General features: G+C 46.4%; 1 protein-coding gene across 1 annotated transcript in view; it reads right to left on the minus strand.

The window, feature by feature from the left end:
• NDUFV2 (NADH:ubiquinone oxidoreductase core subunit V2) overlaps window positions 1-17,511 on the minus strand; it is a 359,438-nt gene that overhangs the window by 11,182 nt on the left and 330,745 nt on the right. The window contains exon 7 of the mRNA XM_069613395.1: window positions 14,397-14,473. Within this exon, the coding sequence (XP_069469496.1) occupies window positions 14,397-14,473 (77 nt within the window). The remainder of the gene's footprint in view (window positions 1-14,396; window positions 14,474-17,511) is intronic.

The following is a 17,511-nucleotide window of genomic DNA, read 5'->3' on the forward strand; positions in this document are numbered from 1 at the left end:
GCAGATGTCCACATCCGTGATCCATTGCTCAAAGCTTGGTGGTCTATCCGAGCCCCATAGTTGCGCTATGTTCCTTTTAAGTATCGCAGTGGTGGTAGCTAAGAACGCTTTCTCATACCTTGATAGGTCAACATCTCCTATCCCCAGCAGTAATTTGGTTTTCATTGTTCAATTTCCCCCTCCCCCCCGTTATCAAAAATTGCATAGCTTTCTTTTATTATTTTTGTATCCGACTCATTCCCATCCGGTCGGATAGCTTCACTTACTCCCGGCTTGTCATCACATTGAGTGATCACTGGGTGGTCTGACTCTCCATTATTCTTAAGTTAATTTAGGATGGCATTTAAATTTATTTCCACAGACAGACTTGCTGGATCTATTCCCGACCCCTCAGCATTTTTAGAGGTCTTAGATCTCTCGCTCTCTACATATTCAGACAGAGTTTTCCTCATCGCTCTCACTGGTAAACTCTATAGTAGATAGTTAAGTGGATGTGATCTATTTTTTTCCCCTTCTCTTTTCTCCTTCTGCTCATTTTGAGGTTCCTTGTCATTCTCAAGGTGTGCCGTTTCCAGATTTACATTCATCATTACCTCATTCACAGTATGCTTTGTCTCTCTAATATTGCCAGCGCTTCTTTGGCCACCTCTGCTAGCAGTCTTTTATCCTCTCCATTGCTCTTTAATGAATTTTCTAAAATGTTCACCGTCATCTCATTTTTGTGTTAATAGCTCTGTATTTGCAGATTTATTTCTCATAAATCCATCTCTAATTTAGTCATTTTTTAATTCACCATGGCTATGAGTGTATTTTGGTCTCTGTAGCTTTCATTAAATTGTTCATATATTTTAGACAATGGATCCATGGCAATTGTCCTAGAGGACATAAGGACAGGTCTCAGTTCGTTCACCACCTTTTCAGTCACTATTTGCATAACTTTACATTGCTCACGTTCTATTTCCATCCGTTTTTGTTTCCCCCCATTGTTCCATCTCACTGTGGGGCACTGCCTCTGCTGCTGCCGAAGAGGCAAGCTTGCAGGAGATTCCTCCGACGATGAGCTTTCACTTGTCTCCATCGTGTCTGCTCTCCAGGATTCTCCACCCCTCCCATCTTCTGTCCATGCCCTCCTTTACAACATTTATTTTTTGCGAGCAACATAGTTCTGACATCGGGCTTGAGTCAATCCTTCTCTTAGCAGTATGATTTCTCACAGGTGGAGAGCATTAAATTCTCTGTACTTCCTTTTCTATTTTCAGATCATCCGACTCATTTCTTACATTAGTTGCATTCGCTGGGCTTTTCGCCCTATTCTCTGTTAGTTGCGCCTTGTTTTGTCTTTACATTACTTACTCTTCGTTTCTTGCATTTATTTTTGCATTCATCAAAGTGAGCTCTTTAATTAGATTGTCCGCCATGGCAATATAATTCCACCGTTCTTTTCCCTCAGTGGTATCATATTCCACATTCTCAAATTTAGTCTCTTCCATGGACCTTCCGAAAATGTCCATAGGTGTTTCCAGCTCGTTTGCAGCCCCTCTCTGCATTGTCATTTGCCCTCTTGAGTCATTGTTTATTCTCCTTCGTTTGATCCCTTCTATATCCTTTATCTGAGGGAACTCCACTTTGTAGAATACTGTATCCGTTTCTATCTGTATCCGACTTCTCACTTCAGCTTTGCCTCTAAGAGACTCCCTTTTCAGGCAAAGCAGCAGGTTGGACACTCTCTAGTGACCTCCAGGCTAGGACTCGTAAAGATGGAATTATGTTATCTCTCGCATGATTCATATCATGCTCTATGGTGCCTTTTGTCCCGTATTGATCGGTCACTTCAATTCGTATGCGACTGTACCAACTCCTGTCAGGTCAGATCTTGCAATTCCAGCATATTAATCAAAGTACTAAGACCGTATATCAGATTTTTGGAAGACTTGTGCGTGCATGTTTCAGTTTCATGATTCTGAAGTGTGCACTGTAACCTCATTGCATGAAAGCGGGCCGAGTTCCCGACATATTTCATTAAACCGCCCCACCCCATAGTCATAGCATTGCGGCGGCTTTTGCTATCACTTACTTGTGCAGCGGCCGCGTCCATGCTTCCCGTCTCTTTCAGTGTCGGTATCCCAGGTCTTTTGGAGATCCTGGCAGGTGTCGACTCACAGTGTTTCAGCTGCGAGCGTGTCAGGGGTTGCGTTCTTTGTTCCATAACACTGTTGATAAAATACGAGCTTAGAGCTCAGGTCGCCCCGCTCATTCCACACAGAACACACTGAACACTCCCACAACACTCCGCGTCTGGGGGTAGGTATTTGTAGTAATTCTCTTCCTCCCAAAGTAGGCAATGAAAAACAGACTCAAACAGCCTCTGCCAGAACGTGACTCCGGAACACTGCAGCAGTCCAAGGAGCACACTGAACACTTGTACAACACTCCGCACTTTTACCAATGATTACAAATGTTGTTCATGTATGTATGAAATACAAGGGTCTCATGGCAGTCAAGCATTACGTCAGGATAACGGAATAGTTTCCTACCCGTCACTCCATTTCTCCAGCGTTGGTATCTTTCATGGATTCACATGCTGTGAATATTCCCCGTCAGGCTGGGAATCCCTGGTTACTTTGATTTAGTACTTTTTCTATGGAAAAACAAACTCATTGAGTGTCCCAACGACGTTGTGGGTGCTTTTGGTTCCCGCCAATAGGACAGAGTGCATAGCTCCACCCCAGCTGCTTCCCCACATATTTTAATCACTCCAGCTGGAGGACAACCCCTTGTAAGGATGTTTGCCTGGAGGGGAAAGCTGGAGGGTGCATGTGAATCCATGAAAGATACCAACGCTAGAGAAATGGAGTTACAGGTAAGAAACAACTCAGTTTTCCAGCATTGGACCTTTCATGGATTCACATGCTGTGAACAGGTTTCATAGCAGTATACATGTGTGGAGGAGAAAACTCAGGCAAACAAAGATTTGAAACCTGTGCATTTTTACGCTCATGCTACAAGTATACATATGTAATTACAACAAAACCCTAGAAGCTGCGGGGCTTATCTTACTGGAACAGCCTTTGAAGGACTGCTTGTCTCATTTGCACATCTTCAGCATGCTGTTGCTGCAGGCAGTAGTGCCTAGTGAACTTGTGAGGCACTGCCCATGTTGCAGCTTGGCAAATGTCTGATGGACACTCCTGACCAGAGAGCTGCAGAGGCCGCTGTGGCTCTAGTAGAATGTGCCCTGTCTGTAGTCGGCAGTGGCCTGTTGGCCTTTGCGTGGCAGATGGAAATCGCTGAGGCTATCCACCTTGCGATGCCTTGTTTTGTGATGCCATTCCCTTTGTTCGAGGGACCAAAAGCGATAAAGAGCTGTCTCGTCGCTCTAAAGGATTTTATCTGGTCCAGGTAGTATTTGAATGCCCTTTTTACATCCAAGGAGTGCAATGTTCTCTCTACTGGGGGGGGTGGCATTCTGAACGAATGTAGGTTGGGTGATAGTTGCATTCTTATGGAATTCAGATGGTACTTTCGGGATAAAGTGAGGATTGGTGGAGAGCAAATCTGAGATATGGAAGGTCCACCACTAAGGCTTGTAGGTCAGAGACTCGTCTGGAGGATGAAATGGTGATCAGGAACACCACACCTTCCAGGTTACAAACCTGATGTGCACCAAAGAGTTTCAAAAAGGGGTTTTCGTGAGGTTGGCTAGGACCAGATTCAAGCTCCATACAGGTGGAATTCTTTCCTTCGGTGGAAAAACGCAAAAAAGCCCCTTTAGGAAGTGTTTGAGGAGCCTGTTGCTGTAAAGAGGGGGGGTTTTCCCTTTTTCCTGGTGAACCTGGAGATTGCTGCCAGGTGTACTTTTATGGAGGAGATCGTAAGACCTTCCTCTGCTAGTTTCAGCAGATAAGGCAGAACATGTTGTGGTTGTATTGTCAGTAGGTGAAGGTTGGACTACTGCAAACACCATGCGCAGAATCCTTTCCACTTAAGGTTGTAGGACTTGTTAGTGGAAGGTGTCCTAGCTGCCGCTAGTATGCACCGATATTCCTGTGGGATATCTAGATGGTCGAACTCAGCGTGATCAGGAGGCACGCTGTCAGCTTGAGGGAGCCTGGGTCGTGATGTAGAATTGCCCCGTTGTTTTGTGACAAGAGGTTGGCAAGGGACCACAGATGTATTGGGTTCTCCGCCGATAGCTGAAGGAGGTCCGAGAACCAGGTTTGTCTGGGCCAGTACAGTGCCACTAGGATTATTTTGCAATGGTACTTGCGGATCATCTGGATTGTCTTCCTTATCAGTGTGAATGGAGGGAATGCCTATGCGAAGATGCCGCGCCATGGGAATGAGAACGCGTCTCCCTGCGAGCTGGGGTGTGATAACCTGCTTGGAAACATGGTTTGTTGCCACTTGTGGTGAAGAGGTCCAGAGGAGGCTGGCCCCATGCTGAGAAGATTTTGCTTATTTGGTTGTCGTGAAGGTGCCATTCATGGGACTGCTGAGTCCCTGCTCTACAAAACCAGCAGGCAGACGGTCGTGCATTCCCGGAAGGTGGAATGCTTGCAGCATAACGTTGGGAATGGCCCAGTGCCAAATGGCTTGTGCTTCCTGAGACAAGGTGTGTGACCTTGTTCCGCCTTGCTTGCACAGGTAAAAGATTGTGGTGGTATTGTCCGTGAGGATCCGCTCTACTGAGTTCTTGATCAGTGGAAGGAAGAATTTTAGGGCCCAATGGACCGCTCACAGCTCCAGGACATTTATGTGTAGAGTCAATTCTTTGGGAGCCCACAGGAATTTGATCTGTGTTCTCCTAGGTGAGCTCTCCAGTCCGCCAAGGAGGCATCGGTCACGATAGTGAGTTGGTTGTACCAGTGGTATCCCTTTCGAGATGACCGAGACCTGTCCACCATTTCAGTGATTTTGAGAGTGCCGGGGTGATGGTCATCTTGTTTCCCCAGTATACTTGTGTCTGGGACCATCTGGTGGATAGAAAACATTGTACCGGTCACATGTGTAGCCTGCAATTGGGTATTAGTGTAATGCTGGACGAGATGGTCCCTAGTAGACCAATGTATTTGCGCACTGTGATTTGTTTGGGGTGAAAGAGCATGCCAGGGTTATCACTTTATTCACACTGTCGGCTGACGGACTGACTAGGACCTGTTCTGTGGAAAATTGGGCGCCCAGGAACACCAAACTTTCCGGTGGCACTATGCAAGATTTTTGTACATCATTGCAAATCACAACTGTTGTAGAAGAGTTTGTTTGGCTCAGAGAAGTCACAGTTTCTTGATGTGTTGAGCCTCGCACCAACCAGTTGTCTAGGAATTGGTAGACTTGGTGGCCCTGTTTTTTGAGGGAAGCTGACACTAGTGCTAGGCATTTGGTGAACGTCCTGGGGGCTGATTTGAGGCCGAATGGAAGGACTCGGAACTGGTAATGATTTTCACCAACCTTGAATCTGAGATACTGTCGATGTGAAAATAAGCGGCTTTTAGGTCTAAAGCCGCTAAATATTCGTGAGGCTGTACCGCCTTTATGACATCTTGAAGTGACTATTTTGAACTTCTGTTTTCTGATGTTTGTTTAATTTTCTCAGGACCAGGATTGGATGCCATTTGCCGTCCAGCTCCATTACCACGAAGTATCTAGAGTATACTTTTCCCCTCGATGAAGGAGGAACTCATTCTATTGTCTGTTTTTGTAACATCTGCCGCACTTCTTGCTTGAGAACTCAAAGGTGTAGGTGTGACACCTTTACAGGAAGGAATTGTTTTTGGTTGCGTTTGAACTCCATCAGATGGTCGTGTTGGATGGCATCTAGCACCCCTCTGTCCTTTGTAATTTCCTGCCATCAGTCGAAATGAAACGCCACATTTCCCCCTGCACTGGTCTGCCCCTGAGGCAGTCACTGGTGGGCTTTTCTCTGCCTACCTCTTTGTGAGGTGGCCGATCCGCGTTTGCGTTGACCTTGGTGGTAATCCCTGGTGCGTTGGTGCACTGGTAGCTTCTTCTATACCCCCAAGAGTAGTAGCTGGATCTTCCGTAGTTCCGGTTTTCCCTTGAGGACAACAATCTGGTGTGGCTTGAGGCTCCTCCAAGGGACGAAAGGACCTTCTGCCTTGTAGTATGGACTTTTCATATGATCTCTGTGCTCGGTCCTGCCTCCTCCGCTCCCATTAATGGTGGCACTTGCTGGTAAGCTCTCATGGCTTCCTTTCGACTCATTAATGTCTACCTTAATGGCACGGTCATGGATCAAGGCCCTCCGGCCAATAATCTCCTCTTTGACAGACGCTTCCTCGCATCATCAATTTCCTCTCATCTCCTGCTGTACCCTCCTCTCCCGCCTTAGCTACCTTGCCCTCTCTCTCTCCTCCTCCAACCCTCCTAGGGTTCCTTCTCCTCCGCAAGGCGTACCTCTGATCTGATCTGTTCCCCTCCCCAGAAGGTCTTTAAGGCTGGCAACCATCTTCATCTTGCCACTCAACTCTCGCTCTGCTGTCAAACACTTCTGACATCTGCCACCTTCTAGAATAACTACACCTTGATGTCCTTGGTCTTACTGAGACATGGTTCACGGCCAACTCTGTCGCAAGCTTTGACACTCTCCTCCCAGATGGCTACAAGATCCTCTCGGTACCCAGATCCTCCGGCCCCGATCTTTCCTGAGTGGATTCCTGCCTCTATCATTCCCACTCAGACCTACTCTTCTTTTGAATGCCTGGTCTGTAGGCTCACTCTCTCTCTCTCCTAGCCATTCTCTTAACGTTGTTACTATCTATCCGGCCTCCTGGTCAAATTACTTTTCTCTCCGAGTGGACGGACCTCTCCTCCCTCCTGGCCTCTACCACTCAACTTCTCCTTGGTGACCTCAATATCTATCTAGATTCTCCTTGTACTTCCTCTTTACTCTTCCGCGACCTCTGTGACTCCCCCTCCCTGTCCATCCTTCCCTCTGGCCCGACTCACTTTGCAGGACACACACTCGATGTCCTGATCTCCTTTGACCTCCCCCTCTCCATCCCTCTGACCACTCCTCCCTCCTGAAGCAATCATTCCCTCCTCTCCCCATCTCTCTCTCGCTCTTCCCCCCAGGCAAAGCCTAACTCCATCATTGCCACCTACCTTCTCGGACATCCGGCCCATGAAGCGTGTGTCAGATGAGGCTTTCAGTGCCACCTTCTCTCCCCCGGCTGCACCTCTGGCTGACTCACATCCCGACACAGCCCTGTCCCTGCTCGACTCTTCTATTTCCGATACTCTTGATGCTCTTGCCCCTGTCATGAGGATCTGTTTTAAGTCCAAAGCCAAGTGCAATTCCTGGTATGACTATGACCTAGCTGCAGTTAAACTTAAGTGTAGGGGCACCTGAGAGGAAATGGAAGGCTTATTGTTGATACTCTGACAAACTGACTTGTCGCCTGCTCCAAAGGCAATACAGACTCTCTGTCCTCACCAAGAAGAGTCCACATTCAAGCCCGTGTCTCTGCGGCATCTAACAACTCGGCTGAAATCTTTAAAATCTGCAAGTAGGTGGCTAACCCTCCTGTTGCCTCCCAGGCTATTTGCAATTCCCTTGCCTCACACTTTATCTCAAAAACCCAGGACATCTTTTCCACCCTCTCCTCCCTTCTCCGCATGTGCATGCAGACCCTCCTTCAGCCACCGCCCCAACCTCTTTCTCGTCCTTTCCTCGCCTGAAGAGGTCGCTAGACAAGTCCGATCTAAGAAAGCCTTGTCTGAACAGGTTCATCCCTGTTCGTCCAAAACCATCAAGGACCACATCAATACCCACGCTCCGGCCCTTGCAGATTTCTGCAACCTCTCCCTTTGCCTCAGGATACTTCCCCTCCCTTCTCAAGCACTCCCTTTTGGATCCTTTTCTCAAGAAACCCACCGCTGATCCTTCTTGTCATGGATAACTATCGCCCAATTTGCATTACTCATTTTCTGGGCAAGCTCCTGGAAAAGCTGGCCATCTCTCAGCTTAACCTTCACTCCGATTCTGTCTCCAGGACCACCAGTCTGGCTTCAGAGCTGGCAGAAGCATGGAAACTGTGCTCCTGAATATCTGAAGATCTGCTCTCCAACATTCCCTCTGTCCTCATCCTACTCTCTTTTGCCTTCGACACAGCCAACCATACCATCCTGCTCAACCGTCTCTGTGATAATCTGGGTATCACCGATCAGGGTCTGGCCTGGCTGACCCCTTTCCTCGCTGATTGAACCTCCCAGGTCCAACTTGTCCTTCCTATCATCTATCTCCCTCTCTACCTGTGGTGTTCCCCAGGGGTCTAATCCCTCGCCCTGGCTTTTCAACCAATACAGGACAACTCTTGCTCACTGCATTTCCATTTTCTGCTCCAATTTCCAGTGCTATGCTGATGAAACCCAACTCATTTTCAGGCTGCCGCCGGCCACCTCCTCTCCTCTCCTCTAATCTCTGATTGCCTAACTGCCATTCAAGATTGGTGTGCCACCAACGAACTTTGTCTGAATACCAGCAAGACAGAGATCCTCCTCATCGGCTCATCTCCACCCTCCTTTCCCCTCACTCTCTGGCCAACCTCCCTTGGCCCTCCTCCTATCCCCACCTGCGAGGCTAAAAACCTCAGGGTCATCTTCGATGCCACACTCTTTCTCCACCCACATCTCTGATGTCTCTAAAAAGTCAAACTTCCTACTACACCTCCTGAGCGGTACTCTGCATTTCCTCTCCTTCCCCCAGAAGCAAACTGTCTTCCAAGCTCTGGTTCTCGCTCTAGGCTGGACTATTGTAACAGCCTCTTTCTAAATCTACCTGCCTCTATTCTCCACCCTCTGCAACTAATCCAGAACAGGACTGCAAGATTTATCCTTGGCCTGAAGCCCTGGGATCGTATCTCTCCAGCTCTGAAATATCGCCATTGGCTCCCAGTGGATGCAATGATTAAATACAAAACTCTGCATTGTCCACAAGGGTTTCTGGGGCCTGGGTCCAAAATACCTTCAGCTATCCCTCTGCAAATACCTCCCCTCTCGAGCTCTTTGCTCCTCTACCTCCAACTCCCTCAAGGTCAGTCGTTTTTCAAAAAAGCAAGCTGGGGGTAGATCTTTGTCTTTGGCCTCCCTCTCTGGAACAACCTCCCCGTCACTCAAACTTGAGGAGACCCATCTTCGATTCCAGAAGCACCTCAAGACATTCCTCTTTGCTTCTACCTTCGCCCCCCCCCCCCCTCCGCTGCTGATCTGTCTCTCTCTGCATGGTACACCTGGTCTACCTTCTGTCTTCCGGGCCCAGGAACCTGCTCACCCTGCCACCTTCCCCCATTGCCTCTGGGCCACCCCTTGCACTGGGGTCTGTATCTGTACCCATACAGCCCCCCCTCTTCTTCTTGCACTTATCAGACATCCCCTGTCTGCTGCCTGAACCCAGCACGTGCCACTTGCTGGCTGCACTAACATCGTTTGTTGCCTTTATTATTTATGTATTTACTATTATTATTGATCAGTTTCTCCTTTGCTCCGCACTTACCACTTCTCCCCCTTTCATGCACTGTTTCCCCTCTCATGCCCTTGCGCATTCTCAATGTCACTGGGCATAGCAAGACCGTTTGGTTCTCCCTTGTTCCCCTCCCTTGCCTTGACACGCTCTGAAACACTTGTGTATGAGCACGATACAAATAAAATATATCAGAGCGGTTATGATCTAACAGTTTCGGAATCCGCCTTCATTGCCTTAAAGGCTTTGTCGATTGTCACCAAAAACGTTCTCTCCCTCAAAAGGCATAGCAACAACTTCATGCTGTACCTTGTGTCTAAAGTCGGTGCAGCGTAGCCATCCCAGTCTTCTTAGGACAACATCATTACCGATTTGCTTGACTCCCGTCTCTGCGAGATCGAACGCAATATTGATACTGTGTTTTGAGGCCTCCTCTCCCTGACGTACTAATGTCATGGCTTCCTTCTGCTGTTCTGGCAGGTGCTCTAATATAGGGTCCAATCAGTGCCACATTTCACGGTCGTAGCGAGCCACTATCACCAGGGCACTGACCACTTTAACTGTTGTTACCCAGATGGTTACCACTTTCTTGCCAAAAGGCATCGATTTTCCTGCCCTCATTATCTGGGGGTGTACTGCATTTGTTTTGGGTATGTGCCTTGCGAGTCGCCGCCATTGTCACAACCGACTCTGGGGAGGGTTGGAAGGGGAGACATTGTCTAGCCTTTCCTTTACAGCGTGTTCAGAGAAAGGATGCTTCAGGGTCTGCAACCCCTCTTGCAAAACATGGTCTAGGATTGGTATTGAAAATACAGCCTTCCTGCACTTACCCATGTGATCAAAAAAGAAGCAATCTTTCTTTTCCTCTGCATGAGTTAGACCAAATTCTTGACATGCCTTAGATACCATGGCGTGGAAAGCACCAATGTCGTCTGGTGGAGAGGATTGTGCTGGGCACCCTGTGGTTCCTGGTCTGGGTCATCAGTGTCCCATGTGTCGTCATGGCGAGTGGAGACGGATGAGGAAGTTCAGCTTGTGTCCCGGGGACCTTTGTCATGATCTGTATCCACCAGCTCCCCTTCTTCTTGCTCGCCTATTTGTTCGTGGAGGTGGATGCCTGGATGGAGTGTGACCTTTGTGCCGACCGTGGACTTTTGGTGTGGTCCATGGATGAGTGCCCTAAATCTGTTCCTTGTAATGCAGGTAGACATGGAGTTACCTGGTTGCTGCATTGTTGGATGCCCTGAGGTTGAGACGGTGGAAGCCTATCATTGATCTGTCCAAGTAAATTTTGCTGAGTCGAAAGAACTTGCAGGGATAGCAAAGATTGTGGATTCAAAAGAGGGTATGTTGGAGTCATACCTCCTGTTCCCGATGGTGTAGGGGGAAAACCAAGGGTTGCACTCTGTTATTGGAGTTCCTTCCCCTCTTGATTGTGGTCTACTGGAAGATCCGTCTTGTACCTCGGGTTGGATCCTGCAGTCCTCGGAATCCGAATCTGTTACTCCTGGGAATTCCTCTCTGGGCGGCTCAAAATCTGATGTTATTTCATTTTGAAGGATTTCCTCAGGCATGATTTCTGTGAAGCTCAAGTGACATACCAAGATGTCTGGCCTCGGTTGGTTCTTTTGTTGGAGTTTTCAGTATTCCTTTATTACAGGATAGAATTTCTTTTCCTCTTGTAGCAGGAGGTTCGGTTGTTCGGTATGAACTATAGTTGGTCTCTCAAAGTACGGTACTCTGACAAGTGGTGTTTCTTTTTCATCAACAAAGATGGGGTTTTCGTGGATGACTTGGCTTTAGGTTTCTCCTTCGTCAGAGAGAATAGTCGACGAATGGGGCTTTGTTGATGGGTATGAGCCCTTATCAGTCTTTGACGATGTTTTCATTGGCAGGATTGTCGACAACTATTTGGACGTGGACTGGGAGCGTTCGCTGCAGACCGGTTTCTTTTTAGAAGGAGACTGGGGTCGTGCCGTAGCCTTATCTGGACTCACCAACTATTTTGGCTCACCTGTTTTTTGCTTTTTCGCAGCTGGCTCTTCCGACTTCGGCCTGTGGCTTGATGGTGAACACTTGTCAGAGGAGGTGGTAGCTCTCCCACTCCTTGATGAGCCTGCTTTCTGACGCAAAATATTCCTCTTCATTCGGCCAACAAATTAGTCGATGTTTACAGTCTGAGTTTTTTGGAGAAAAACCCTGACTCTCACACTCAGAGGAATGGTTAGGGTACAGGCAGTATATACATTCCATGTACCTGTCACCTTTGTAGATGTTCTGCCAAAGGGCCTGAATAAGGATTTCTTCAGATCAACGGTCTCCATGGTAGTTGTCGACACTGTAGAAGATTCGCCTGTTTTGCTGCTTTGTTTTGTTTGTAAATAGTGTGGAAAAATATATTTTTCACCAGTAAAGATAATTTCTCTTGAAGAGATGAACTCCAAGAATTCCCACCAGCTAGAAAGAGGGTTGAAATCTCATGGGAAGCTGCTGGGGCAGAGCTGTACACTCGACATCCTATTGGTGGGGACCAAAAGCACCCACAACAACGTTGATGAGACACTCCAGTTTCAAAGATTTTCCATAGGAAAAGTACTAAATCAAAGTAACCGGGAATTCCCAGTCTGACAGGGAATATTCACGGCATGTGAATCCATGAAAGATCCAATGCTGGAGAAATTGTGGTTTGTTACATGAAAGGGAGCATGAATTGAAAGCATAAACAATCTTTTGTCTTGCATTCCCGATTGGTTGGTGTGCCTTAAGTAAACAGGATAAACATGCTTGGGACTAGTTGACAAAGCACCAAGAGCCAGAGGTGCAACAGTGGAACCTTGGAGTATGGGCTAGAGCTACTCATTGGGAGATCAAAACAGGGGCCCTTCTGCTGCTCAGAGGAACCCCAGGCATGTGATCTTTACTTATCCTTGGCAGCTAAGGTGGAGCAGGAAGGGCAGTAATGGAGTAGCCCATCAATGGCATGTAAGCAGTAGGATGCCATTTACCTTTTAGTCATAACAATTTGAGACAGACTGTCAAAAATCATGCTTAAAAAGGTATGATGAATACAAAACATGTGTTGTAGGTCTTACCTGTACTGAAATGATTTGGTGAGAAGAAATGCTATGTCTCAGTAAATAGGATGAAAAACATTCAATTTGTTCAATGTAATAGTTGGAAAAGTGGGCTGATGCTAAAACAATGTGTATCCAAAATAGGCTACATTTCTGGGGCCTGTCCTTGGCTCTTACGATTTTATTTTGGTTTGGGGATTGATGTAGAGTATAATTAACTTGCAACTACCGTCTGTAAATGCAATTCAGAGCTTGGTTCACATATTTTGCATGAGGAATTAAAGTTTGTTCAGAATCTAACCTACCGTTCTGGTGAAGAATCTAAGATTTATTTTTCAAACGCTGGTTTCCTCCACAGAGGCTAGGTTAAACACGCAAATGTAGTTTAGGCTCAGAGTTAAAATCAGTTTATGTAGGTTAAAATTACCCTAGGACGGGGCTATACTGGTGGGTACGCAGGACATTGGCATTATCATCGGCTGGTAAAGCCATCACCCTTAGTACCCTAGCAAAACATCAAGGGTGCCAATGGTTAAAAAAATGTTTACCTTTGATAAAAGCAGCTCAATGCAAGATGGGGGCCATTGAAAGATGGCGGCCATAGGAAAAAAAAAAGAACAGGGATCTCATGAGGAAATGTGATAGAGAGAAGGCAAAGTGAATCTGATTATTCATGTACGGGGAGGGAGGCGAGAGCCGTCAAAAAGCTTGGAATGCCAGAATTGTATCAGTGAACAACCCTTGCATACCGAGCTCCAGTTTGGCAAAAACAGCTACCCCCTCTGCTCCCCCCCACACACACACCCACCCGGAGGGACAATTCTTGAATTTTGCACTAAAACCCTGGCAAGCAAGTGGAGCTCTATACCAGAGGAGCCGCCTACTATTCCAGTCCTTCAAACTATATTAACCATAGGAGCAGAATGACACGCAATCACAAGGCTATACGCAGCATTACAAGATATTGCCCCAACTGAAAGTGGAAGGGGAACGGGACATGGGAGAGGTAATGGAGGAGAAAACATGGACCAGGATTTGCTCAAGAATCAGTAAAGTGTCCAGTAACCCACGCTTTAAATTGATAATATTCAATTTAGTACATCTTGTTTCTAACTCAACATAAGCTACACATAATGAACAAAGCTATTACATACACATGCCAGAGATGCAAGGGGGGTCCGCTGGGTTTTGGCACATGGTATGGGAATTCCCAATAATCGAACACTATTGGCAGGTAGTGACGAGCAGGGTCAACGGCTTACTGGGTAGACAATTGGAATGCACACCTAAGATCTGCCTATTGGGAGTTTTTCCCGCAAAGGTGAAAAGGGAAGATATACGAACAAAATAGCTGCATTCCTACTTTTATTGGCTAAGCGTTGTATGGCCATCTCCTGGAAGTGCGCCAAAGGCCTGTTGCTGAATCAGTGGTACCAAGATTTACTGTAGTTGGCGGCAGAAAAGGCAGTTATGCAGTTATGCAGTAACAAGGGATAGGAGAGGAATCGAGCACCTGATAGTTGGAATGGAGCACTCGACTTAGTGACTTGTATATGCCTGGATGATTTATACCCGTGAAGGAATGAACATAAGGATATTGTAACAAACTAAAAGGCATCATAGAATTGTATATAACACTCTCCATGAGGATTGGGCTATATACTCAAACACCCATAGCAAGGTGGGTCATAATGGGTCTACTTAGGAATATGCGTTGGAACAGGGGGGAGGCCATAGGGAGGTGGGAAGTTATTAATGAAAACACATGTTGCTTTGTCTTTGTATGATTGTAAAACCAATAAACAAGCATTGGCAAAAAACCAAAATTAGTTTATGCCGATTACCTTGGACCAGGTATTGGTGATTTGCCAGCTTGAAGATCATCAATTATATTTTCAATGTCGTTTACCGTTAAATCCTCCTGCAGTATAAAATAGGGTTATAGTATTCAAAACACAAGAGTACATACTTTACACAATTCTGCACTGTTTAGAAATCTGCCAAATCCCATATGTTTTCCAAAGCCTTGCTTCTTAGCAGACATGTGAGCATTACTTCATGCAAGACATAGTATAAAAACGTTACTCATTGTAATGATTGCTGTACTCCTAGTCCACAGCTGGCTTTCCATCATTTTTGAGAGATCTCGATCCTACACAGGAAGGTGTGGTGGGTGAAGCAACAATATTGCGAGCAACAGCCTTGATTTAAAAAGTGTACCCAGTATACAGGTCTGGTGATGGTCACACTCACTCCCATTCACACATATGTTGCTTCAACCGGCAGTCGTTGACTCCGACTATCGCGAGTCATGTTTCAAGGGTTTTCTTAAAAAGAAAAGGAACAAAATAGTGTAATTTACACTATTTCTATGAGGGAAATAACCTACCTAACAAAACAAAAACTAAGGGTGGATGCTTAAGTCCAACTTAAACTCTTTAGTCCAAATCCTATCCAGCTAACTAGCCCCAACACTACAGAAAACGCCTAACTAAAAGAACGAAAAGGGCAAGCTTTGTACACTAGCCTCAGCAAGGCTTCTGCCTGGCCCAGTTCAGACTGGACTTCAAAGCTTACTTTTCCTTAGCAGGATATTCTTTCCAGACTTGATACCAAATTAAGTTTTACGGTCTCTCTTTAATAAAGCAAAACGTTTCTTGATGCAAACAATTCCATTCCTTCAGGATTGCATGAGAACACCAAACAAAAAAAAAATAAAAAAAAATAAAAGGTCCTTTCCTCCTTAGTGTCCTCTAGTCCTCATGTAGCTTCTTTTCTTTCACACAAGTTATTTTGGATAGGATGGGGGTCTGCCCTGGTTGTTCAAAGTTTTGCACACTTTCTGGCTTTCTTAGCCTTAATTTATTCCCCATCTCCTTCGTTCCTACTTTCATGTGTTCGTTGCATACACTGGTCTCAGGCTCCCGTAACCTAAATAGCTTTTTCCAGCCGTTATTCACACGATAGTACTTCTCTCAGTCCCCTGTTCATATGTTATTTTTTTTAAATCTTGGGTTTGTCAGGCTTCCGTAACCTTAATAACTTTTCCTGTCGTCATCCCCAATGTTTGATTCACAGTGTGTGCATTCCTTTCAATTGCCCGGTATATAGGGTTTTCCACTCTCGGTTTTCCCAGATTCCCATAACCTGGGTAGCTTTTCCTAGCAATTATTTACAATATTCTTGTTACTTTCAATTCCTCCCCTTTGCACCCTTGGGTTCCTCCGCTCTTCCAGTGGTTTTACACAAAGTTCACATCACTCTCACTCCCACTACACCCTGGATTCTATGTCTTCAGTCAGGTTTCTCAGGCTCCTGAAACCACATCTGCTTTCTCTGTGGTCACGCATCTCTGTAGCTACAGTCCGACGTGCATAGGGCTCAGGGATCCGGGCCCCTTCATACGGTCTGGTCTCGGCATCTGTTACTGACCTACCGGGCCACCAATGGCCCTGCGTGGACGCGCCACCAGCCGAAACAGGTTTATTTAAGTCTCTGATCCTGTTCCGACCTGGACTTCTAGGTCTGAGAGAACTCCAGTCCATAGGCTCTTGGTTCACATTTTGCCCACCCTTCTTGCTTCAGCAGCCCATGACCGCCACTACAGAAGGCTGTGAGAGTGTGAAAATTAACTTGTCTAATAATGCAGCATGTTGTACTGGGCACCCATCTGCCCTCCTGAAGCCCTTCCTTTTCCATCGTGATAGACTGGCATGCACGGTTGAAGTGACGTATGCAGAGTCTGAATTAATGGTCACATGGCACCAATGTGATGATTGCAGCACTTGAATGAGTGCAATGAGTTCTGCTACCTGTGCATAGGTAGTCTTTAATATTAATGTCTCGTATTCACCTTCCACTAGGCACACCACTATTCCCGAGACTTGTGTCCTGGTCAATTGTCACTGACCCATCAACAAAGAGGACCCCCTCCCCCGTTCCCTCTCGAGTAGTCTGTCCTTTGCTTTGGCAATGTCATCCTCCTCCCCTCGTATGTTGCACAGTCGTGTCTGGCCAAATCCGCATCAATGCACATTTCTGTTATGAATATCGCTGGGTTCACTGTCCTACATCGTACAATGTATATATTTGGGCTGGAAAGAATGCTCTTGCATGCAGATGCTTTTTGAGTAGTTAGGGTAGATTTCGACCTTTCTATAATGGCAAAGACGGCATGTTCCACGTATAGCGTAATTAAATAGCTCATCATAACTGTGGAACTTTTCTCAATAGCAAATGCCGCAGCTGCAAGAGCCTGTTCGCAAGTGAGCTGCCCTTGCATTACTGAATCTAACATGCCATTCTACTAGGCCAATGGCTTGTGGCCCATAGTGCTTTTCTGCATCAGCACAGCTGTCATAAGCTGCCCGTTACAGTGCGAGAACAAGCACATTTCCTGTGTATAGTCTGGGGTTGCTAACACAGATGCAGTTGAGATCACTTTGAGTTCATCAAAATTCTGCAACAACTCTTCAGTCCATGCAATTTTGTTATCTTTTTGTGCCGCTGAGGCCCTGTAAGAGTGGCCTTGTGTATGTTGCGTAATCAAGGATCCATGCCCAGCAGTAATTCAAGAACCCTAGGATCTTCTACAATCCTTTTACTGTCATGGGCTGGCGTGCACCAAGGCAGCACAGTCAGGTATTATTTGTTTCCTGTGTGCTGATATCAACTGCCCTAGATATAAAATTTCTTGTAGACAGTATTGCAGTGTTACCTTGTACCCCTTCGAGCCAGAAGTTGTAAGAGTGTGATCTAGTCTTGCTTGCAGTGTTGCTCGGTGTCGCTGCACACCAGCAGATCGTCCACGTACTGGACGATCGTGCTGAATGCTTGGATGTTGCCTAAATCTGTGTGGAGTATTCTGTTCTCACAGTACCCCTGATGTAACCTTGTATGTTAGCGCCACGATGTCCTAGGGTTGCTGCGCGCTTAACAAATCTGAATAAATAAATAAAT

This window comes from Ambystoma mexicanum, chromosome 5p (genome assembly GCF_040938575.1).
Source record: "Ambystoma mexicanum isolate Mex_15411 chromosome 5p, UKY_AmexF1_1, whole genome shotgun sequence".
NCBI classification, from domain to species: domain Eukaryota; kingdom Metazoa; phylum Chordata; class Amphibia; order Caudata; family Ambystomatidae; genus Ambystoma; species Ambystoma mexicanum.